The sequence below is a fragment of the Panthera tigris genome, chromosome B2 (assembly GCF_018350195.1).
Source record: "Panthera tigris isolate Pti1 chromosome B2, P.tigris_Pti1_mat1.1, whole genome shotgun sequence".
Lineage (NCBI taxonomy): Eukaryota > Metazoa > Chordata > Mammalia > Carnivora > Felidae > Panthera > Panthera tigris.
The window spans coordinates 136,013,977-136,039,167 of NC_056664.1; the positions used below are offsets into that span (position 1 = coordinate 136,013,977).

Consider the following 25,191-nt stretch of genomic DNA (forward strand, 5'->3'; position numbering starts at 1 on the left):
GTGGTAACTGAGGTAGTCAGAAGATAAGTAACTTGCCTAACATTTCAGCGTAGCTGAAGCAGAAACATTTCAAGCAGTGGAGGCCTTAAGCCCATGCTCTGCTTTATTCCTATCTGCATGTATGGCACTTGCCATACTATGTCTTAGACTAGAGATACTGAACAATTACTGGGGTGACCATTATGTGCAAAGAACAATATTAGGTTCCAGCTTTGCTATGGACACATCTTAGGAGATAAAAGGAATTGCAAACAACTGATCATACGAGATACTGATTATAGTAGAGGGAAATTCTGTTAAGTGCAGTACAGAAAGCGTGCTGACAGGGTAAGAAGAATCTCACCTAATCCAAAGAACAGGAAGAACATGAAGAACAATCAGGAGCGGCCAGGCCAGATGGGGGTAAGAGAGCGGGCGGGAAGATGGAAGGAAGGCCTGTGGTGAGGAGTCATGTATACCTGCTTTATACTCTTACTTGGGTAGGCACCACATTCTTTTCATTTTTACGCCCCTAGAGCTGGTGTCGGCAAACTATGGCTACACACCTGTTTGGGTAATAAAATGTTATTGGAACCCAGCTCTATTTTTCGGTTTCCACACTGCGTAAGGCTGCTTTTATGATATGGCAGAGGGGTTTCGGCAGGGACCGTTTGGCCCTCAAAGCTAAAAATATTTACTAGATAGTCTTGTGCAAAAGTTTGCCAAGCAAACTTAAAAGCAACCAGTGACCAAGGACCACAGATTGCATGATTCCATGTATATGAACTGTCCAGAACAGGTAAACCTGTGGAGGCAGAAAGTGACTTAGTGGTTGCTGGGGCCACGGAAGGAGGGAGGGTAGAGGGGAAGAAGGTGATTAAGGCTTTTATTTGGGGGTGATGAAAATGTTTTAAAATTAACCGTGATGATGGATGCAGAGGTCTCTAAATGTGCTAAAAAAATCACTAAACTGTATACTTGTGATAGATGAGTTGTATGCTACGTGAGTTAGATCTCAATGAAGATGTTATTGAAAAGAAAAAAAGAGCCAAATAACTAAAGTGTGCTTTGGTTTTGGTGATGGGGATTTAGGTTTGATAGAGGGAAGAGCAATATCCTTATATTAGAGAGTAGATTTAATGAAAAAAAAAAAAACAAAAAACAAACAACAAACATCATTACAACAGAGCACACAATCAAGTCTGACCTTCCTAGATACCAAAATGGGGAAAGTTCAATAATACACTGTCTCTTATAAAAAGCACTGAACAACTAATGCTAAGAAACAGATTTCCTGTTAGTGCTGAACTCTAGAACAACTGCTATGTGGGTTTTTTCAGAGTTCACTGACAAAATGAGAGCCAGAATCCCAGCAGACAGTTTTAAAGAAATTACATCAATGACTGTTTCTTGTGCTGACTCTTTTTTCTTAAAGTTTATTTGCTTATTTTGAAAGAGCATGTGAGAGGGGGAGGGACAGAGAGAGAAGGAGAGAGAATCCCAAGGAGGCTCCACGCTGTCAGTACGGAGGGGCTTGATCCCACGATCCCACGTGGGGCTTGATCCCACGAACCATGGGATCATGACGTGAGCCAAAATCAACAGTTGGATGCTCAAGTGACTGAGCCGCTCAGGTGCCCCTCTTATGTTGACTCTTAATGAAAGCCAAGGGCTCAGAAATGCTTTGGCCAATTGTCATGGCTGGTGTTGAGCAACTGAACTTTCTGGGATGAAGAAAATGTTCTGTATCTGCAGTTCCCAATAAGGCAGCCATTATCTTCATATGGCAAATGGGCCTTGGAAATATGACTAGCACAACTGACTATAATTAAAATTAAACCACAGCTTGATTATATCCCATTTAAGTTAACTTAAAGACCCACGGGTCGCTAGTGACTGCTACATTAAACTGAGCAGGTCTAGAAACTATGGTCAGGATACTAGAGCATTATCCCCTAAGACCTAAAAATAACTAAGCAAATTTTGTTGCCCTAAAAAGCTGACAACTCTTAGTGACAGTTTAAAAATTCAATGCAAAACACATTTATTTTGTGTTAGACAGAATGGTTTAAGCTAATCCACTAGTGATAGGAAGTTGACTCAAAGTTATACATTCTATTTGCATGCAACAGGTTTATTAGCAATGCATCTTCTTTCTTTTCTTTTTCCTGTTTCTGTTAGCAGGAAAGCTATGCACCTGAAAATATAATCTTCAGCAACAACCTCTCCATTCCCACAAGAACACCAAAACAGCACAGAAATATCAAAAGGCTCAACTAAGTTGTGTTCTGCATTAATGAATCAGTGTGGAAGGAAAACAAAGTTGGAAGAGGGAAGAGTGGTGAATGAGACTGAACCATAGAAACTTGATATTTGAGCTGGTAGGTCATAGTTGAAGATGGGTGTGGGGAACGGTCAGCTGGTCTGTGTCCTCCCGAGGCTCTGATAAACAAGGAAATGGAAAGTAAATGTGACGGCCAAGTGTCATTTAGGAGAGGCTTCAAGGAGACTATGAACCCAGTGTGGCACTAAACTCTAGAGCAAATGAACGGTGAGCACATCAGCTGGTACACATCAGAAGAAGGCAAAAAGAAATGGACAGCATATCGACAGAATCTCCTGTAGGAACTGCATCTGTGTATGGTAAGACTCTACAACCGTAGAAACATATGAGTGTTTTAGTGACTGTAGTATAAAGCACGTATATTTTATAAATATTTGATTGATTCAAGTTTACTAGTGTATCTTTGGAAAAATAAATAACACCTAGAAAATCCTCACCTGAACAACAGAAAAGTTATACATAAACATGACTTTGAGGAGAAACCGCCTACCTCATTTGATGTAATGTAAATTTAGTTCATACACTAAACTAGCTGCTTATGATTAACTTATATTAGATTCCATCTAAAACATCTTTAACATAGTGTATCCCCCATATTCCATACCACTGAGCCACTAAAGATGAGAAAAGAACATTAACTAGTTTAACTGGATTACATGGCAATGTAAGCTAACCCATGAGTCATAATCTGACCAAAAAAATCCAGGGATGTTTACCAACTGGGCGGCTTCCCTAAGAAGGGTATTTATAGAATAAAGAGCTTCAGTTTGTCCTTCTGAAATAAGATTTGGTTATCACGGACTGAGAAGTGAGGCTAAACATAGCAGTGGGGTTCTAAAACCTACATACGCTGGAATACTTGGACTAGGTGAGCTGAACCGTACATTTCCATTTCTTTGTAGTACCTTTACCCGGGCATTTAGCTCATCACTTTACTGGATTTCTTTTTGCATGTCTCTATTCCCACCATGAACTTCTCAAGGAAAGGAACCTCTGTCTTTGTAGCCTCGAAATGTCTCAGAGCTGATGTCAGCACTTTACAAAGGATTGGGAAACTAGATTGTTGAAATAAATAACAGAGTCTAATTTCCTTTTAATTGCATTCTTTAGAGCAGGGACAAGGAAGTCATAAGTTTGGCAGACAGCATAATATAGTCTCCAGAGCATGGGCTGTAGAATCAGAGAGTGCAGGCTAGGCCACTTAGCATGTGAGGGGCCATGGACAAGCCTGAGCCTCAGCCTCTGTATCAGGAAAATGGGTACAATAATAATGCCCAGCTCAAAGGGTGCGGTGAACAAAACATGAGAAGACATGTATGAAGCCTATAGCATGGTCGCTGCACAAATTAAGGGTTCAATAAATGTTAGCCATCACAGTGCTGTTGTTAAACATTTTGAAAACTGATCAACATTCCATTTTTGTTTCATTGTTGCTAGCATAAATTATAATCTCATCTTTGTAAATTAGCTTCTCTTGGATAACTCCCTCCGTGGAAAAAAATATGCTAGTTATTTCCAAAATCAACATATGGAATTGCCATGACCATATGCAATTCTTGTGGGCACACAGTATTCAAAAGGCACTATTTCAGGTCCAAATTCATGCAGCATGGCTAAGGAAAAGAACCCAGATTTTAAAAAGTGTATTGTTGGTTACATCCAAGATGTCTGTGAATCAGAAGCATTTGTAATATTCTAAATCTCCTAACTGCCATAAAAAAGAATACCCATTTAAATATTCAAGTATTCATTCATTTAAATATTTATTGAGCCCAAATTGAGGCACTGTTCTTGGTCATGACATACAGTGGATAGAATGGTCAGAGATGCCTGCCCTCATGGAACCTGCATCCAACATGAAGCCAAGTTCACCTCAAATAAAGCATTTACTTTAGTCATTCCCTTTATAACAAATAGCCCAGTGCCTCATTAATTATACCAGACTTTTATATTATTAATAAAGACCCTTATATATTTTATTTTCTTTACTTTTATCTCTTTTCTTCACCCTGCCCTTCTCCAGCAGCAACTGAATATTCCTCCCAGACACAAGGCAGACACTTACAGTTATTAAACCTAACACAATCTTATAATAATGCAGCAGATTATTTCTACAGCTAAGCAGAGTGGCAATAATTAGCTTTATTCCCACATTTTGCTAATTGGAAATATAGTAGGAATGTGTGTGTGTGTGTATATAAGCATATATAAATACATATATATATAAGCATATATAAGCATATATATGTATATATATATAAGTGTATATATACATGTATATAAGTATATATACATATATATGTATATATGTACATATATAAATATATAATTTATATAAATATAAATTTATACAAATATAAATATGTACACACATATGTACATATATAAATATATACATTTATATATATATATATATATAACTTTTTTTCCTATTGCAGACAAAAATACCCTCCATGGATACTAGCCAGCAGTTTTACTTCCTTCCTCATAGAAGGTTAAATACCCATGAAGCTCTGAAATACAGAATTTTCCTTTTGAGAATGGGTTTTGTTTTGATATGACTTGAAGCTAAGTGGCAACACCACTGAATTTATTACATACGAAGGAGAATTTCAAAGTTCATGAAAGTGACATTTATGAGAAAAGCCTAAAAACGGTGGGGAGAAAGAACACAGAGGAAGATTCACTGTAATGAAAGGTGGACCAAATGCTTTAAAATTCTGCATACATGTGTCCTATTGACCAGAATCCTTTGTACCTGGCTGCCATGAGATCCAGGAGATGCTGCCACCGGTCGTTGACCTTTCCAAGCTTGTATTCAATCTCAGAGGCTTTGCTTTCATGGCTGGCTCGAGCAAGTCGTTCTCCCATTTGCTGGAGCTGTATTTTGTTCTCTTGGGCAACAGCAATTTCCTCTTGATAATCCTGCATAATAAATAGCAATCACAGAGGTCAGAAATCATTGTCTTAATGCATTCAGCCTGGCTCTACTAGAAACATGATAATTACAGTTTTCCACTGCTTGGAAATAGTTTGGGCAGGAAGAATACTGTGTGATTATCAGTCCATGTACACAAGAATTAATGTACACAAGTACATTACAGTCCATGTACACAAGAATTAAACCTATTATTTTCAGTATGTACATAGACTCTCGATTGAATTTTCATAGAGATGGTCTTAACGAGGATGGAGATGCTTTTTTTTTTTTTTTACATAAAATGGGCATTTAAAAAGCAGTTAACAGTATATACATAGATATAAAAGACAAAACTTGAAAGATTTTAATGCTGGGAAATTATATCTTATTGTTGTAATCACCAACCTGGTGTTATATTTAGAATCAATCCTCATACAAATAGTTGCTAAGAGGCTTAGAAGATGTGTGTGTGTGTGTGTGTGTGTGTGTGTGTCTGCGCAATTATATATGTACAACTGACATATATGTATATATATGTAAAAGCATATATGTGCTTCTGTCAATTATTTGTGCAGATTATTTTAAGAATTAATACCTTCATTTAATAGAGCTATCCTCTATATCATGTCAATACTTTACAACACATAAATCATGGCAAATTAACTCACAAGAATGATAACCATTAGTCTTAGAGGATCAGTGGGTCTCCAATCTTCTTCATTCACCCAGTTTCTGCACTCACTCCTCTTAAAAATTGTATTGGATAAGGAAACACTGGCTCCATATGCGAGAGAAAGTCCACTGAATGGTATGGTTGAAGTGATGATGAATGGACATCTCCTGTCCTCTCCAACTCTCACTGCCTGACCAATGATCCTCTTACTCATGCCACAGTGACATGAGCCAATCTTTAGAATCACCGTTTTCAATTTTGGGCTAAACTCCTGTCATGCAGCAAATATTATCTCAGCAAAATAATACACAAAGATAGGTATTATAGGGCCACGGATATTTTAACTTTCTCTTGATCTAAAGTTAGTGTGGCAATAAGGTTATCCCCTCAAGTCAGTTACTGAAGCAAGAAGACTCCAAAGAAATGGGAGAAGCCAGTGCAATTTTATTCTATCTCAGTGTTGAGCGCTCTCTTTAGGCCCAGCAACCCCAACGCACCTGTCCTCCATTTTATGTTACTTCAATACAGTGGGATTCTATGACCAAAACACTAGATGACTGACACCACAAGAGGAAAGCTCATAAAGACTTCTTTTTATATCCCTTAACTCATTTTATATAAGAATAGTATAGTTAATATTTTAAAGATCATTTCTGAATTGTGCCAGATAGTATAACAAAATTATGTGAAAAACTAACATTTTTCTAAATTTTAAATTGTGGTTGTATTTTGTTCAAGAGATAGTTTTTTTCCACACCCCCAAAATACGCCACCTTAAATTTCATGAAGAAAATCGATGAGAGTATAGATACACACTTAACCAAAATTTCTTCTATGGCAAACTTCACCATAATACCTATAGGACATTAATCATGCCTAGTAGAGCATTGTCTGGTATCCAGAAACTATCAAAGGGCAAAGTTATGGGCAGAAAATGAAATCTGTATTATCTTAGTCTACATTTTAAAGGTTTACAATATCAAATATACAAATGTTTATTGCTAGAATTATATATATATATATATTTTTTTTAATTTTTAATGTTTATTTATTTTTGAGAGAGAGAGAAAGAGAGAGACAGAGAGAGCGAGGGAGGGGCAGAGAGAGAGGAAGACACAGAATCCGAAGCAGGCTCCAGGCTCTGAGCTGTCAGCACAGAGCCTGACACGAGGCTCGAACCCACGAACCGTGAGATCATGACCTGAGCTGAAGTCGGACACTTGACCGACTGAGCCACCCAGGAGCCCCCAGAATTTTATATCTTAAGTGGAGGCCTATAAGGTTATTAATATCGCATGCTGACACATTAGAGTTTTTTTTTCTCTTTATGTGTATGCATGCAGAAAGATACCTTTTCCTACTATTTACATTTATTTTAGGACAAACGAGGCTATAATTCACTTATTCAATAGTGACTGAGGACTTATGAGAAGGCAGGCATTGCTCAGGGTCAGGAGATGCAGCAATGAACAAAATAGACAAAGACACTTCCGGCAAAGCTTATAATCCAGTGGGGCTTTCATTGTACAGGGATAAGAAACAAGTACGTAGGGAAAGTACACCGTAAACCTAGCAGTGATATGTGCTAACAAGGAACATAAACTAAACAAAAGTAAAAATGGTTCATTGTCCAAAAATAATGTAAAAGCACCACCGATCTCATCAAAAACATTTTTCAATGCTAGTAAATTCGATCAGCCTACACTGACATGAAAAACATCCATGTCACATGAATGTATAAAATAATGCGAGTTATACACAACTTGAAAATAATATGAAGCAAAATTCTCAGGAAGTCTTCATTCTTGTAACTGTCTCTGAATTATGTTTTATAGAGAAAATGCCAGTCTAACTAATCCTAAGAATTTTTTCTTTTGGTTTCTCTCAAGTGATTTTACCTCTTTAAAAACAAAAACAAAACCACAAAAGCAATATACATAAATGATTCCTTCTGAACAGGTAGCTAAAGCCAAAAAATACTGAACATTTGTCTACCAGCAGATAATTAACTTCATCACATCCATATATTTTGTATGTAAAAGAGGTCTTTCCATGCAAGTTTATTTCATATTAAAAAGATCAAACGTTTAAAATATAGTGTTCCTTTTACAGGAAAGTAATTTCATAATGAGTAAGACCATCTTTTTATACCTACTAAAAGTATGCCTAAGCATCACGAAGAGTGAAAACATATGTAGCCATGCATCCTGTACCTTCTTGAGTTTCTCTATCATTTCTTCAATGAGAATGTCTCCATTTTGAGAAACTTTGCTTTCCATCTGGGTCAGCCATTCACAAAGCTCCTTGTTCTTTTCACTGAAGACAGCCCATTCATTCAATCTCTCACTCACTTGCTGCCGCCTTAAGGAGAGCTGAAAAATTTCAATGGGAGAAAATGTAAAGGGATAATGAGAGCAGAACTTGTACCCTGAGGAAAAAGCCAATAAAGTCAGTTGGGTGGACTGGAATAAGCACTAGCTGTGCATCTCTTTAGGTCACTGTTCCCTGGGACACGGTGCCAGGAGGGAATCCCCAGCAAGTTTTCACTTTTCACAACAAGGACCCGCTGCTAAATGCCAGGGGAGGGGGGAGGGTGGGGATCCAACCCTGTACTTGTCTCCTGAAGAGTTAGACGCATGCACATTCACTCATTAAAGGTTCTGAACAACCCAGCCCCACACTGTGATTGGTTCCCTGTAGAGATTCTACACCATCATTAATGTACTTTCATTGAAAGAGAAAGTAGAAAGAAGAAAGAGAGGAAAGGATAGGAGATGAAGGAAGGAAAGGAGAGAAGAAAAACGGAAAGAAGGATAAAAGAAGGGAAAAGGAAAGGAAAGAATAAGGAAGAAAAGGGAAATGGAAGAAAAGAAGGGAGGAAAGAAAAAAGGAAGCAAGAACTGAATCTCAGGTATCTGGAGAGATTGGAACAGATGACACAGTGGCAAGAGGTCAGAAGTGGAGGACGGGTCCCTTGTGGCTCAGCTCTATGCCAATCCTTTTACTTTGGACAAGTTCTCTTACTTCCCTCCTGCTTTCTGTCTTATTTATTAACCTTTGTGTCTTTTCCTTCTCTATTTCTTTTGCATTACGGCGTCATTGAGATTTAATTCACGTACCATACAATTTTGCTTAGCATGTTTTTAAAGTTCATCTATGTTGTACCATGGGTCAGTGCTTCACTCCTTTTAGCTATTGAAGATATTCCATCGTGTGGACAGACAACGTTTTATTTACCAACTCAACTGCTGATGGATGTTTGGGTTGTTTCTGCTTCTTGGCTACTGTAATACTGCTGTTGTACACTTGTGTCCAAGTGTGTGTGGGGACACACGTTTAGTGGCCTTAGGGGTATATACCTAGGGGTGGAATTGCCAGGTTACACGGTGGCGCTACAGATGGCCTGCCTAAGTGGCTGTGCCAGCGTACGTTCCCACCAGCAACAGGGGGCTCATTTCTCTACATCCTCACCGACATCTGTTATTATCTGCCTTTTTGATTTTGGTCATCCTAGTGGACGTGAAGTGGTATCTCACTGCGATGTGGATCTGCGTTTCTCTGATGGCTGATGATGTTGAGCATCTCTTCACATTTCTTGGCCATTTGTGTATCTTCTTTAGGGAACTATTTAGTCAAATCCTTTGTCCATTTTTGAATGGGGCTGTTGTAACAGCCCTTTCTGCATTAGAAACACAGGGGGCCCATTCCTTATCTGTGGGTCTAGAGTGATCCCTTCCAGAATTTAAAATTTTTCTGACATCATAATAGTCTTGTTTTTGCAGGGCTGGTTAAGATCGTAAGGAATATTTTTAGTTGGCTAAACTACCTGTTACCAAAATATCACGTCATTTGAGTGGCAATGCGATGATCCTTCTTTATGGATGTTCTACGCACTCATGCTGATAACGCTCGACATTCTATCAGTCATCCCATTACATTAAGCACCTACCTCTCAATTTTCTTTTTTTTCACTAACATTTTATTATGAAAAACATGAGGCATACAGAAAAGTGGAAAGAGTTGTAATGGCAAGCACTCATAACATGTTCCCTATTGTTAACTCCCAAATTGTTAACATTTTGTTCCATTTTGCTTTAATACATATATTCCTTATCCATCAACCCATTTCACTTTGTGATACACTTCAAACCAATTTCCTTTTAAAAAATCAAAATCAAAATAGTTTCTAAGGTGCTATATACTTGTAGTTAGCAATTCTGCCTGTAGTTGGCTCTGTTAATGAGTCAAGGTCCCACAAGACCCAAAATGTCTATGATTCTACACCTAAGAAAACAATTAGGCTTTGAGACCAGGTTCCCTATGCTAGGGCTGGGCCTAGTCAGAGTGAACTGCTTAGACAGTGGGCCCCATAACCTCACATAGTTTCTGAAATGTCAGTCTTCACAAATTCAGTCTTTTGAATTAATTATGAGCTTTTAAAACAAAAGTTTCTCTGGGTAGGGTGACACTGATGAATCCCTTGAGTGTTTCCCCAATAGTACAAGTCAGTTTATCATTGTTTTCTTTGAGGCAGCAAAATACAGAACAGCCAAAGAGAAATGAATTTACTTAGGGTAAATTCACTGGCAGGAATGGAAAAAGCTAAGAAAAGGCGTGTTAAAAATTTTGGGGGCTAAAATTCAGCTAAGCGCATGATCCTTCCAGCATCCCTTCCCTCTCAAACTCTGATAGCAGAGTGTATTCCGATCTTCTGCTGGAATGCTAAGATTTGGAATTTTCTGGTGAAGAACTTTTCCGTCTCATTCACAGAGCATCAGAGTCAAGAGTGTGGCTGGTCATTAAAATTCTGTTTTAAGTGATGTCCAAACTGAAACTATATTTTTGTAATTGGGACCTCCAAAAGCAATTGTTTTCTAAGAAAAGGGCAAAAACCCCTGCCCTTCAGACTTAAGATTAATAGGTCTTGCTACGTGTAGCTCCTCCTTTTCTTTTCCCCCAAATCTTGGCCACGAGCAAGGATGAATTCCAGGGCTTTTCTCAACATCTGCAAGGAAGATCACCACATCACAGATGATTTTGAGAGGTAGGTTTTATTACCCCCATTCCAAAGATAAGAAAAGAGAAGGTTAGACAAAGTTGAGGCAGTTGCTTATAGTCCGTATGAGATAGAGCCAGCAAAGCTGGAGTCTTTGATACAGGCTGCAATATAACATTACGATCAAATATTCAGAGGCAGCTGAGATTCAAAAACCCAGTCTCTATCACTTACTAAGGATATGACCAGGGCAAGGTCACTTGTCATCTCTAAGCCTCACTTCCTTCATCATAAATGAATTTTCATCTGTTCCAAATTTCATTAAGCAAATGTTTATTGTTTGCAGTAAACAAGTGTCTACTACGTGCCAAGCATTGATACGTGTCCTGGAATACAGCAGGCTCATAATAGAATACGAACAAGAAAACGATTTAAGAAGGCCACTGGTACATACTAATGATCTAACGAAAGCCGGCCTTTAATATACGACTGCTGCTGCTACTACTACAGGGTATCATTTGAATTTTTAGTATTTTTTTTCTCCTTGACCCCCATGTATTCAGTAAGACCACTAAGAAGCTCTCAGGTTTCTTACACACCATGAAAGCACTGCTTTCATTTGCTTATGCTAAAGCAACAGAGGAAAGAAACAGGTAGACCACAGGCAGTGGTTGCAAAGTGCCACCAAAAGCGTTTCAAAAGACTTACATTCAAAATGGAGACGGCATTGTCCTTTTGGTTTGTAACACTGATATTCAGGCTATATGATAAGTGAACATTACCCTCTCTGTCTTTGGGTTCAGCCGAAACCCTCGAATTCGTGATCAGCTTAGCACATATTTATGTTTTCTCAAGGGTATACACACGCACTGCACTGCCAACAGCTGGCAAGAACCAGCTAAAACCTCCAGAGCCTGAGGCAGCTGAACAGGAAATACATCCTTTTCTACTTCGAATATTTTTACCATGACAATTTGAAAAACACCAAGCAATGACAATGGTGATATATTTATGTCTCAACTAGAATTACACACAGATCTACGAAGCAAAACAGGAATCAGGACAAAGATAAGCTAAGGCTGTACACGGGCACAACAGACCATTTGGGGAGTCTGTTTATAAAGTTTACTTTTGTCCTATCGATCCTCCCCTGAAACATTTACTTACAGTGTGTCTTCCTCACTCTCACCGGCAGCCCCAATCACTCCTGCCTTCTCATCAACTGCTTCCATTGGAATACGGACACACGACTTGCTCTTTAACGGTGGGATAATGCCATGTTTAACTGAAGTTTTTAACTTTTAAAATGAGACACAGCCCCAAGCTCATTTCCTTTTGTGGTTTCATACTTGACAGAAGTACTCCGGAAACTCACTCAAGGACTAGTAACTAATTTATATTCCTACTTACAGTTATATCCTGGCACCTCTGTGTGACTACCCATGCCTAAAATCTCACTGGTTTAACTAATTCTTTTTAGATTGAAGTAACGTCAGATCAGTATGCTTTACCTTCATGCCTGAAGACATTCAATTTAGAAAGTTTCTAGAAACACGATGTAGTCAATCTGCTTCCTCTTTTTTGACTTGGTCCACTCACAGGTGCAAGGTATTAATCTCTTCAAGGCACATTATATGATAACAGCAGCCTTCAAACTGTATTTCCAAACAGACTATTGCCTAGATATATCTAAGTCTGGTGAGCAAGATTACCTCAAGATTACTTAACACATCCATCATCTCACATGATTCCTATTTTTGTGTATGCTGTCAGAGCATTTAAGGTATTACTCAGCCATAAAAAAGAATGAAATCTTGACGTTTGCAACAACATGGATAGATCTAGAGGCTGTACTACTACGTGAAATAAGTCAGAGAAAGACAGACGCCATATGATTTCACTCGTGGAATTTAAGAAACAAAACAAATGAACAAATTAAAAAAGAGACAAACAAACAAAAGACTCTTAAATATAGAGAACACACTGGTGGCTGCTAGAGGGGAGGCAGGTAGGGGACGGGTGAAATAGGTGAAGGGGATTAAAGGTACACTTATGTTGACAAGCACTGAGTAATGTGTTGAACCACTATATGCATACCTGAAGCTAATATAACATTGTATGCTACGGATATTGGAATTCGAAAAATAAATAAAAATTTGGGGCGCCTGGGTGGCTCAGTCGGTTAAGCTCCTGACTCTTGGTTTCAGCTCAGGTCATGATCTCATGATCTCAAATCCCTCTTCCGGCTCCCCGTTGATAACACTGGCTGGTTTGGGCTTCTCTCTCCCTCTCTGTGTGCCCCTCCCCACTCAAGTGTGCGCATGTGCTCCCTCTCAAAATAAACTTTAAAAAATAAATAAAATTTTAAATTGATTAATTAATAAATTAAAAAATATATTCTCTTAGCAACTTTCACGTATATAATACAGTCTTGTTAACTATAGTTACCATGCTGTACGTTAGAGCCCCAGAACTCATTCATCTCATAACTAGAAGTTTATGCCCTTTGTGTCTCATAGCATTTTTACCCAGTACCAGTTTTCCTAAATCAAAAAATATTGCACAATCATAATCTTCTTAACTTTCAAAATATTCGGAGACCTTGCCATTATTTTACATTTAGAAGAACATAAGAATTATGACATAAAACAAATACCCTAAAGTCTTGTCTTAATTAATAGTACCTATGAACACTGAGCTGTTCTAGGCACTGGAGATAAAAAGAAATGGTCTTAATTCTTAAGGGTCTCATATAGTCTTTTTAAAAAAAAATTTTAATGTTTATTTATTTTTGAGAGAGAGAGAATGAGCGGGGGAAGAACAGAGAGAGAGGGAGACACAGAACCTGAAGCAGGCTCCAGGCTCTGAGCTGTCAGCACAGATCCCAACATGGGGCTTGAACTCATGAACTGTGAGATCATGACCTGAGCTGAAGTCAGACGTTTAATTGACTGAGCCACTCAGGTGACCCAAGGGCCTCATAGTCTTGAAATAAAGCCACAAACATTTAGAAGAAGAAGAAGAAGAACAAGAAGAAGAAGAAGAAGAAAGAAAGAAAGAAAGAAAGAAAGAAAGAAAGAAAGAGAGGGAGGAAGAAGAGAGGAACAACTCACTGTCACATGATGGTTTCGACAAAACAGAAATGGGAGTTCAGAGGAACAGAAAAATACTGACGCCTGAGGATCTCAAACAATGGCATCACAGGGGTTATGGAGTTTGAAAAAAGGTTAAAATTAGAAGAGAAGGAATGGTCAGTCTAGGCAGGAAGAATGATCTGAGCAAGATCTTGGGGTAGGGCAGTTCATGGCAGGTTTGGAAAAGGAATGGAAGCCAATATCTCAAGTTTTATCTCTCTGAAGGCTCTGTAGACATCAATTAGCCAGAGAAACAGATACAGTAAAATTAACTTCACAGATACGCTGAAAAGTGTTGAGTCAGCAAGTAGTGCTGGAGTTTTCTCAATCTTAAGAAAAACAAATGAATAAGGCTCGTAAAAGTAATTGAACATTGCTGTGATCATTTTCCATTATTTGTACCCACCAAATTATCTTTCACTTACATGATATGCCATGATAAAGTCCTTACATTAGAAAATTATATGATAATTTACTGGATATTAATGTATTGATTTGGGCTTGAATAATTCAGAGAGGTATATACTATTGTGATTAGTATTATTACGCTCCATGTAAGTTTCTCATTGTGTTCACTAAGACTATGAAGCTCCATAAAAAATGGCTAAATTAATTTTGAACTCAACATCATCTCTTACATTCCTGCCTTTTAAAAGTATATATTCATAGGAAATTATTCACACATTTACAAAGTGTGCTCCAGGGTTTCTCTTTGGCTCATGGTCTGAAAAGTATCTCAGTTTTAATCTAAACATACAGAGAAATTTACCTAACAACAAATTTCTTGTTGATGTCAAATGAATTAGGAGGCTCTGAGCCTCTTAAACTTTGCTTAATGTTTCCTGAAGCATGAAGATAAGCACCTCTAAAGTCAGAAAAAGTGGGGAGGATGGCAGAGAAGAGGTCTCTAGCATAGCACAGTTGGCCTGAAACTGGGTAGGTACCGAGACCTTTCTCAAAAGCCCCTTCCTCATCCATCCAACACTTGCCTCTCCCCAGCCAGGTCCTCTGTCTACTCCACACCTGTACCTTTATTCAAGCTATGACCTCGTGCAACCCATCTGCTTGCTCCCTCCACACCAATCTGTCCCCTCTGCTCCCCATCTCCCTGCACTCAGCTCGAGATTTATCTGCTGCAACGAGCGTTTCCTTTATTCCCTGCAACCCAAACTGCCCTTAGTTTGCTTACATCATTATACATTGTTTTAACTTGTTTATACCAGTTTTCTTCTTCACTGTACAAGTTCTTCTGGACTCATTCTCCTCTCCACTCTGTTGTAAACTTGATTGTAGGAGCATCTGCCATAGCTTGTGAAATTCACAATAATTCATGTGACTGACCCATTTAACAAATTATCAGCCATGCATCACAGCCTATTATGTGCCAAGCAGAGCAGTCAGGTGAAGGAAGGGACACTATAGACACACTCCCAGCTTCCCAGAGGGTCTGGTCTCAAGGCCCTCGGTCAGAGTCTGTTCTTCACTTGTGGGCCTTTGATCTATGTCATTCCTCTTTACTTTGGATGCCTTCTCATTGCCTTTCCGCCAATCTTTCCCTCTCATTTCAAAATCAAAATCCAATCTGGGATCTCTTTTAAGCTATTAAGAAGGTACGAATCAGGTATGACTAAAAATGCCAAACACATGAATTACGAGGAAACAACTCTGGTAAATCAATAAGCCACGGCAATTCCAAACACAAAACCACCCCCACAGTTTTAGCCGAAGTTGCAAATAAAACAAAGCTTTTTCACATGTTAAAGTAGAAAAAGACCACCAGTATCCACCCAGCAAGACCCCATCCGTGAACCAAAAAACTGGTTTTCCTCTTACACTGTTTTGCTGGCCAGTGGAAGGGACAGCGAGAGAATCCAGTTTGGATGCATTTCAAATATAATATTAAGATTTAATTGACTTAATCTGAAATATGCTCACAAAAACCAGAGTTCTTCCTCTGTGTCTACTCTGAGTTATGGGATGGGTCCAAACGTGGGTCAAGCCATTTGACGCTCCAAGCCATCTTCCAGTTTTCCACCTTACCGAGCTAACGCGGAGTCTAGACTTCATCCTACCTGGTGGCACAGTTCTTCCCACTGTCTCTGCAGAAGCTCCATGCGTTCGTTCAGGATGGAGATATCATCGGCGCTGATGTAGGCACAGAGGGTGTCCTTCAGCAGAGCCAACTGAGCCAAGTCATCTGTCCAGTTCCCAGCTGCATTTTCCAACTCCTAGATTAAAGAAAAAAGCAACAACCCCCCCCCCCAAAAACGTGAATACCCATGGATATCTATCATCAATTTCTGAGGTGTATTAGGAATCCCCTCTTGGTACAATGATCTTTCCATCCCATTCTATTTGAACATCTCACTTGGTATCTACTTTATTTGCTCTGATGTAATCTGATACTTGGCCAAGTTCTACTGACAAAACCCCCAGTTGCTTACAGAATCTTCCTATGATCTATTTGCCATTTAATTGATCGTTTTGGCACATCTTTTCTAAGCTGAAGTTTCATCACTGCATGATCTTCTTTACTTTTAAACTGATTTCATAAACGGCTGATCTAGCCTTTATTTTTGTCCTGAGTTACTGATCATGTTAACAAAATATTTTCAAACAAACAAACTCCTAGGTTAACTTTCACCTTCAAACACTATGAAGTTGCTACAGTCTGCGATAGAGACTTAACACAGTTGCTGAAAAGATCCATTGCTATTATTACTCAATTGAAAATAACGGAAATACATTTCCTCTAGGAACACAGATTTCTTCAAGTTACTGAAGAAAATTATGTACTCTGTCCTTTTGGGGAATGATTTAAGAACAAATCCATAAAATACTATTTGGATGAGCTGACGTTGGTTTTTGCATGCTTTGAACCGATGACCAGCTTTGCAATTTGTATAACCTGCTTTTTGCCAGCTGTTGATGCTTTTAGATTCCAGCCAATTTTGTGTATAAATCGAGTATTTCACGTGGCTTTTCCCCTATCTTTTTGTCTCTTCACACAGGAGACAAGTTTCCAAAAGCAAAGGCAATTAACAGTCCTGTTTGAGGCTAACTTCTCAGGCAATTTAGACAAACAAGATTTTAGTCTGAATTTTCCAGGTAATTGCTTTGTTTTGCTGCAAAGGGTGCTTTGGGGAAGAGTAGCAGAGAGCTGGACCAAAATGCATCCTTTTAATCTCTGAACTTAATAGCAGGGTATGTTTGTAACTGTTGTATTTTAGGAGACGAGGTCCCATGGTAACAGTATTTGGCTGAAAGACCAAACCATCCAGGTGGATTAAATATACAGTATTTCTGCTTATATTTGCAGACATTAAACTGTTAAACCAATGTAAAGATTTTTCCCCTTTTAATTCCAATTTCTAGGCCCTAACCCAAACATCAGATATAACCCACGGTGTAAGGATTATAAAAGAAACACCACCACCACCAAAAACCAACTGTTTCAGACCCACGGACTCCGTTAGATGAGTCCATGTAGTAAAAATACAGCCTCTGGATTCAGGCAGCCCTGATACTGACTCACTTTGAGACATTATTAAACTTCTAGAAGGCTTAGGTTTCACATCTATAAAACAGAAATAACAGATTGTACTTGTAAGCTTGTGTTTATGCCAACTGAGATAATATTGGCATAATCACTGGCACATCGGAGGAGCCCAATTGATGCTCGTTTGTTTATCAAAATTTTCTTTAATCACTTCTTATAAACTGACAAACGCTTTAATCTTGGCGTATTTCTGAATTTACATCTCAAGATAATATTTTCCTTATTTGCCATCCATGATGTAATTAATGTATATTATCTCTTATTTTTCCTAAACCTGCCTCTTTCAAGTTTCAAAGAATATCCTTAAATTTTAATACTGGTGGAAAATTCTGACATCATGATTTTAAGACTTTTTAAAAAATCAACCTTTCTTTAATGCTTATGACTTCTTAGAGTGAAGCAGAGAACTTCTGCTTAAAATCCAAATCATTTAAGTACGTGTGAAGTTTTAAACAGCATTACTCTAGAGCAGTAATTTGCAACTGACTGGGGAATGCAAAGACATGCATTATTTGGGGGAGAAAGAGCATTTGCAAAGACAGTTTTTAGTGGATCTGCACATCGTTCGGCAGAGAACTGCCATCCAAAGACTTCAGCTGACTAGATGGGCATGGACAGAACAAATCCTACAGCCACCAGGTCATTTTGGTCTCCATGAGCTCATGATGCAGGGAGGGGTCTGTATCAGCTCCTGATTTGTTTCCAACTGTGACTTGACAGGTTGACCTTACTCTTTAGGTAGTCAGGGCCCTGAGAGTAACTGAATGACCGTGTCTCTCCATGCTCTGACTGAAATCAGCTACTTAGAGATCCCATTTTCCTTATGGAAGAGTCTGGAGGACAGGGTGTTCCTCCAACGGCCAACTCCCAGGCTGCCAAGCCTCGCTCTTCTTTCCGTAAACTAGACTATTCTGCTGCAACAACTCCCCAGTGTAGATGCTTTAAAAAGACTGTGTTTATTGCCCTTGATCCAGCTTTTAAATATCTTTTAATGCTGTGTTTTCCATTGTCATTTGCTTTCTCAAGATAATCCATGAACTAGCCTATAATTTCATCAGCTGCAATAAATCAACAACCAAGTTTCACCAGAGTTGCCTGCCCCAACGCAATATCCTAGGAACGTGCATCTACATGCAGACAGCTACAGCAGTTTGACAGAATTAGGCTTTCAGAGGCAACATTACAGCAGAAGCAGACAGGTAAGTGATGGCTAAAACGTCAGTCCAGTAATTCACCTTGCAACGCATCTGCTCTGCATGGAGCTCTTCGTGGTGATCTGGCAGGGGTGGAGACAGCTTCTTTTTGAAAGTTCGTAGCTTCTCCAGAGAATCAGCTATACCATTCTCACATTTTTCCCAGTCCTAGAATGGGAGGAGAAAGAAAGTTCATGGTTTTTTTTTTTCTTTGTAGGAAACTGGAATGAAGGACAAACACTCTCCTGAATCCCAGAGAAACAACAAAGATACCCTGGTGAATAACGCGAAGGGGAGTCCACATCCATTTTCACGTAGGCAGCATCAGAACAGCGGGAGTTCTACATTTATGCTATGCCTCAGTTTTCCCTATGAAAATGGGCATACAGACTCGATGACTGTTGGAGGGTTGGAGGAAGCAATGGGTGTGAATGCACCAAATACAATGCCCAGAATATTACGGGGACTCAAAAATGTTATCTGGATCTGAATCAATCCGCAGAGGTTAAGAGTATAATTGTACTATTTTGCCCCTTTCCTAGCCCCATCTATGATGTGTCTACACTACCTCAAATGCTCTATAAGAGATAAAAAAGAGAATATGGAATCTCTTTCAGGATGAAATGTGTTTGAATAAGAAAAGTGAGATGAAATGTAAAAATAATATAACCTTGACTCTGATTCAATTCATTATATGACTAGTATGAGGCACATAAATTTGAATTGTTACAGAACTAGAAATACACAACTACAAAAGGCTGGCACTTGGTGGGCTCTATCTTGATCCTGCTGAAACATGTCACAAAGGGTTGAGTATATAACACATAAAATGGGAAACAATCAGCAAATGGAAGAAGAGAGATAAGGCAAAATGTTAAAAATATACAACGAGTATGCCAAACACTAATGAGTGCTCTGAAGAAGAATATCGCCAAGGTGAGTGGTAGATAGAGGCTGGTGGTATACAGAGGGGTAGATCGGTAGATCTCTACAGAGTGACAAAGAATATACATTATGTGGTTATATTTCAGACGGTTACACACCAAACTGGTAACAGTGGATACCTCTGGTGGCAGTATAGAGGAAATTTCATTTTTTACTCTACATACTTCAATTATTACCTGCATTTTTTTCAGACACATGTATTTCTTTCTTTATTAAAAAAAAGTAAAAGAAAAAAATTATTAAAGGAACCATAATGGACCATATCTACAAATTAAGTCCTATCTGGTGTCTCAGAGACAGTTCAAATTAAATTTATCTAAATAGATCTCCTTAATTTTGCCTACTACCTCCCATTCCTGTCTCCTCCCCCACCCCTTTCTGGTACCCCACCCCCACCCCCACGTCCAGTGGCCACTCCCCACAACTTAAACTACTGAACTCCCAAGAAAGACAACTAGAAATGCTTTCGGTAGTGAGCATGGTGCCTTTTCCCTCACATTATCTCTTCCTTTGTCACCAGTCTTTTCTCATCTGGGCTCTTTCTATCTCCTCTCCTGACACTTTACTTTTAGTGCAGCAGGCCCATAGGTGCTATGAGTGCACCTGTCTTCTGTAAGAAGTGCTGACTAAAGCACCTCCCTACCCAAAAGGTCTTTTGGTTTCTAACCAGACTGAGTATTTGGCCCAAGATTCTCACTGCACTTTTAAATTCCTCCAGGGAACTTCCTAGAGTGCATAACCACATTCTCTCTTTCCATTTACCAGAAAAAAACAAACAAAAACAAACAAAAAACCCACAAACTGTCAGTCTTGGACAGATCTGTTCCAATTCCCCCCTGTTGAAGTATCTCAGTATTCCCAGGCTACAATGAGTTCATTAATGCTCAGCATAGTGAGATCTTCTTACTAAATTCAGCAGCATTCTCCATGCACTCTTCACAGTCTGAAACCTATCCACATGCCATCGATTAATGTTCATTGATCTAAACGAGAAAAGGCCAGTTTCCTATTTTCCATAATAAAACTAAGAGGCAACAGGAAAGCATGTGAACATATAGGCCATAGAATTATATAATCACTGTATTCCTGGCATATTTACTCAGAGCATTAAATCAAGAGCTAAACACAGGTAAGCACCATAGCTGTGGTATGAAGATACACTAAGATAAAGAAAATGACATTAACATTAGAATTTAGCTGCATAAATTTCTTCTTAGGCAATTAGGTCCTCATGTCTGATTTAAAATAAAATCAACTTAACAAAATAAACTAAAAAATAAAATAAAATCAACTTTAACAAGAATAAGGATTCCCCTTTCCAAGGATGGCTTGGATTCTGAAGCTATAACCCCGTCTTTTTGCTACATGAATTACAAGGGACTAGCAAGATGGCATGGTCTGTGATCATCTATCAAAGCGGACGGACATCTTACACGCCAACAGACAGACTGGCGAGAAAAGTGAATGCAGTGACTCAGCCATTTCGCCTTATTAAATTCTCGGGGGTGCGTCCAAAAATCACATTGCAAATAAAGAAAAATATAGGATTAACATGATCTCTACAGAATGAGTTACAATGTTTTTAATCCTTTCCTGAAAGCAAAAAAGAAGAAAAAAGAATCAGGCGTATTGTATTACTGATGAATTGCGCTGTGCGCAAATAAAAGTTCTTTATCAAACGTTCAGTGGTATTTTTGATGGAGTGTTTCCTACACAGAAGGTAATATATTATTAAATAAAATCCAACAGAATAAACCCAATGGGTGTGCATACTTTAAGTATTATAAAAGCAAAACGTGTTCCATTCCCTTTGGTTATTACCTGTGATCCAAAAAAAGTGGCAGGCCAAACTTAATAGATAATTTTGTTAAAGTGTTGGTGATTATCAACATATACAAAACTTTACTCCTTAGCTCTGTTCACTTTTTGATACGATAATAATACCAACAATGACAATTACCATCATTTACTGAATGCCCAAATGTGCAGGTATCGTGCCGCCTGTTTCACCTTCATTATATCATTAAATCCCCACGATGCCATGTGCAGGAGGGGTTATCATACCCACGCTATAGAGGAGGAAACTGAGGCTTAGACAGGTTGAGTTAACCAGGTTACTTGGTTTATTATGCTTTTAACTTGGATTTATCTGAGTAGAGACCATGCTCTTTTTCCAATGCATGTATCATCATGTTTTATATATAGTATTGTCAAGTGAGGGGGGAGAAAACTGGATTGTGGGGGGTCTGGATAAATCTACACCTCCCTGAACTTGCAGTGTGATCAGTATGCTCTCTGTATCCAACGAAATGCTTAATATACCTCCCGAATTTTATCTCGTAGCAACGTGCTTGGATAAGTGAAAATGAAATCAAGAGTATCTTCTTGGATAGGTTTTTCTTGCTATAAAATAAGAGATATCGATCTTAAAAACCACTTTAGAGTCTCAGATCAGGGAGTGGAATCTACTCCTTGCATTCCTGTTTGGATTTATAAAGTCATCACACGGTTCTTGGCTTAGCACGGACCATTAATCAGAATTCATCACTTGGACAGACTTATTAGACTTAAAACTACTTAGTGGGGGGATTTTTCTGCAAGACACATTGCTGAAAACTAGGAAACCTCTCCAGCTCGTGCAAGACAGGACAAAGTCTTAAATAAGACAGAGGGTATCAAAAACCTGCAGGGTGTGAGTTAATCTTCGCATCATCTGATTCGAAAGCTAACAACAGGACGAAGCAGCGCAACCACCTGTGTGGCTCCTTAAACTGCATCAGGTCTCTAGGAGGAAGGAGATGAACTTACTTTCAGCAGGAAGGCCAGCTTTTTCTTCTGTTCCTCCAGACGCACACTGGCCGATCTCCATTTCTCTTGGATTTCAGCGAGTTCCGCCTGCAAGGCGGCCTCAGCTCCACTGTCGGCCGAGAGCAGAAGCTGCTTGCCAGCCTCCACTGTTAGGATGTAGCTGCCTTGTTGTCGCAGGAACACTTTTTCTTTGAACTGAAAGGAACCGTTGCTTTTTACTTTCTCATTCTTTTCTTCACCATATCCCTATTCCAAGGATTTTTACACGACCCTATGGGTTTTCATACATAGCACGCCCCCTCGATACAACAAACATTACTGAGCGCGTACTCTGGGCACGAATGAAGCAATGTATACACACGAGTGAGGATTCGACAGGGGGAGGCTTAGTTTCTGTCCCCAAATTAAATGCAGTCACAATGCGATACGAAAACTGCCCCATGAGACTGATGCGTAGGGAACCCACTCCTACATATTTTAAGTTTTATTATGGTCTTTTTATTTCTTCTGCCGAAAACATTTAGGACACTTGTTTGATACAAACAACCGATTCCAAGAAAGACCAGTGCTCAAATATCTAACCCATGTGGATGCAAGACAGGCTTCCTCGAAGGGAAAAGGCTTCATGAGTCTTACAGACATAGGAACACGACTAGATTAAGAAGGACCCGGTGTGAGGAGGGCCAGGAGTCAGTCAGAGGAATCCTTCCACACAGAGAAATGAAGATGGGAAAATTTGCCATTGAGATAAAGATGATGAATTCAGGATCCTGGATGCAGTTTTCAGGGGGAATGCAGTATGCGGGTGACAGAGCGGCAGAAGAGGACACAAGACCACACTTGCAAAGGCATTTTTTTTTTTTTTAATAGTGAAAGTGACCGAGATTCACAGGGGAATATTAAGCAAGGAAGTGATGTGTTTGGATTACAACACTTTGCAGGAGGGTAGAAGACAGAATGGCAGGTGGGCATATATTGGATATACTAACAGGTTAGAAAGCTGTCATCTACGGGGCACCTGGGTGGCTCAGTCAGTTGAGCGTCCAACTTCGGCCTAGGTAATGATCTTGTGAGTTCAAGCCCCGCATCCGGCTCTGTGCTGACAGCTCAGAGCGTGGAGCCTCCTTCAGATTCTGTATCTCGCTCTCGCTCTCTGCCTCTCCCCCATTCACGCTCTGTCTCTCTCTCAAAAATAAATAAACATTAAAAAAAGAAGAAGAAGAAGAAGAAAGCTATCATCTATCATGAGCACGGCTAAGGCAGTGGCAGTGGGAATATATTAGATATGGGAAGGGAGAGGAAAAGAATATAGCTCTAGAGCACCTCCCAGGGTCCAAGTGATAGAAGCGTTAGCCGCTGCCAGACATTTCCTTGAGCTGGGGATGTGGGAAATGGACTGCTGGAGAATGGCTGGTCCTGAGATCACAGGCCCTGCTGGAAGCTGGAACCCATGGTGCACACTAGGTCTGTATGCACACATATATAATCTGAATATATAAGTTGAAAGCTCAGGAGGTAGATGGGACTAGAAGATACCACGCTGGCCCTTCTCTGCTGGTAGCAGGCAGACACATGTGTGGATGAGGTCTCCCAGAGAAGCGAGGAGAAAGAAAGCAGAGAGCAGTGACCGCCAAAGCAAAAGGAGACCATAAAACATACTGGGAAGCACTGATAAGAGCACTAGCACGTATCTGTCTAAGGGGCTGGAGTCCCCAGTTCCCAGATAGATGGAAGTACGGAGCCAAGCCAGGAATGGACAAAAAGCTGAGACAGGACCTAGACTTTTATCTTTTCCGGAATGCTTAAGTTACACATTTACGTTGCTCGTGAGTATAATCAATGCGGTGTTCCTTTCCCGGCCACTGCCTTTGCCTCCATGCTGGGGATTAGTGAGCTGCTGGGAGGCACTGGTGTGGAAAGTGGAGAGGGTCTGTAAGCAGCTGGGCCCGACCAGACAGAGTGTCGTCACCATACACGGGCTTTGTAATGCAATCGTATTGTGTGTTACTGTTGACACTCGGGAACAATGATTGTCCTCATTCCAGTGTCACTCCAGAATCCTTGCAAAGAACTGAGGCGAGGGTAAAGCGTGCAGTGGAAACACAGAAGAGGTTTAAAGACCGTGTGTTTTGCACCTTACCTGCACTTCATCAAAGAGGGTCCTTGCCTGCTGCAGTGGTATTGGGACACTTCCGAGAGCACTCACGGGAAGATAGGACACTTCAACCAACCATTTACGAAGCTTTTCTGCCATCTCCCTGTACCGCCTCCACTGGCGAATTTGGCTGTCGATGATGCCCCTCCTTTGCTGGGCCCTGCGAATCACTCCCTGCCACTGATTGCTGAGAAGGGTCAGTTTCAGGTTGAATTCATCCCTGGTGCGGAAACAATTACATAGGGAGGAAACTGTGTTACCCTGGGTACATTTTCATAATCAGACATGCCTACACACAATGTGCATATGCTTGGTGACCCTAAGCCCTGAGAAGTGAGTTAGGGCAGAGGTTTTCAAATATCATTCCAGGATCTGTTACTGGGTCTATTTCAAGTCATTTTTAAAATTTATAGCAGTCAAACTATTGGTTTTGGCAAACAGTTGAGTATTTTCATGTCTCAGCACAGGTTAAAGGCGTATCTGTA

The 25,191-nt window shown here is 39.6% G+C and overlaps 1 protein-coding gene across 17 annotated transcripts in view; it reads right to left on the reverse strand.

Moving 5' to 3' along the window:
* The window catches only part of SYNE1 (spectrin repeat containing nuclear envelope protein 1), a 470,028-nt gene that overhangs the window by 54,780 nt on the left and 390,057 nt on the right, over nucleotides 1-25,191 (reverse strand). For 16 of the 17 annotated variants that reach the window (XM_042987332.1, XM_042987340.1, XM_042987338.1 and 13 more), the window contains 6 exons: nucleotides 24,692-24,926; nucleotides 22,552-22,746; nucleotides 18,841-18,966; nucleotides 16,119-16,274; nucleotides 8,130-8,288; nucleotides 5,082-5,248 (listed from right to left, as the gene is read on the reverse strand). In XM_042987332.1, the coding sequence (XP_042843266.1) occupies nucleotides 5,082-5,248; nucleotides 8,130-8,288; nucleotides 16,119-16,274; nucleotides 18,841-18,966; nucleotides 22,552-22,746; nucleotides 24,692-24,926 (1,038 nt within the window). Of the gene's footprint in view, nucleotides 1-5,081; nucleotides 5,249-8,129; nucleotides 8,289-12,079; nucleotides 12,580-16,118; nucleotides 16,275-18,840; nucleotides 18,967-22,551; nucleotides 22,747-24,691; nucleotides 24,927-25,191 lie in introns of those variants that run through there. The other variant, XM_042987346.1, reaches the window with a different exon arrangement.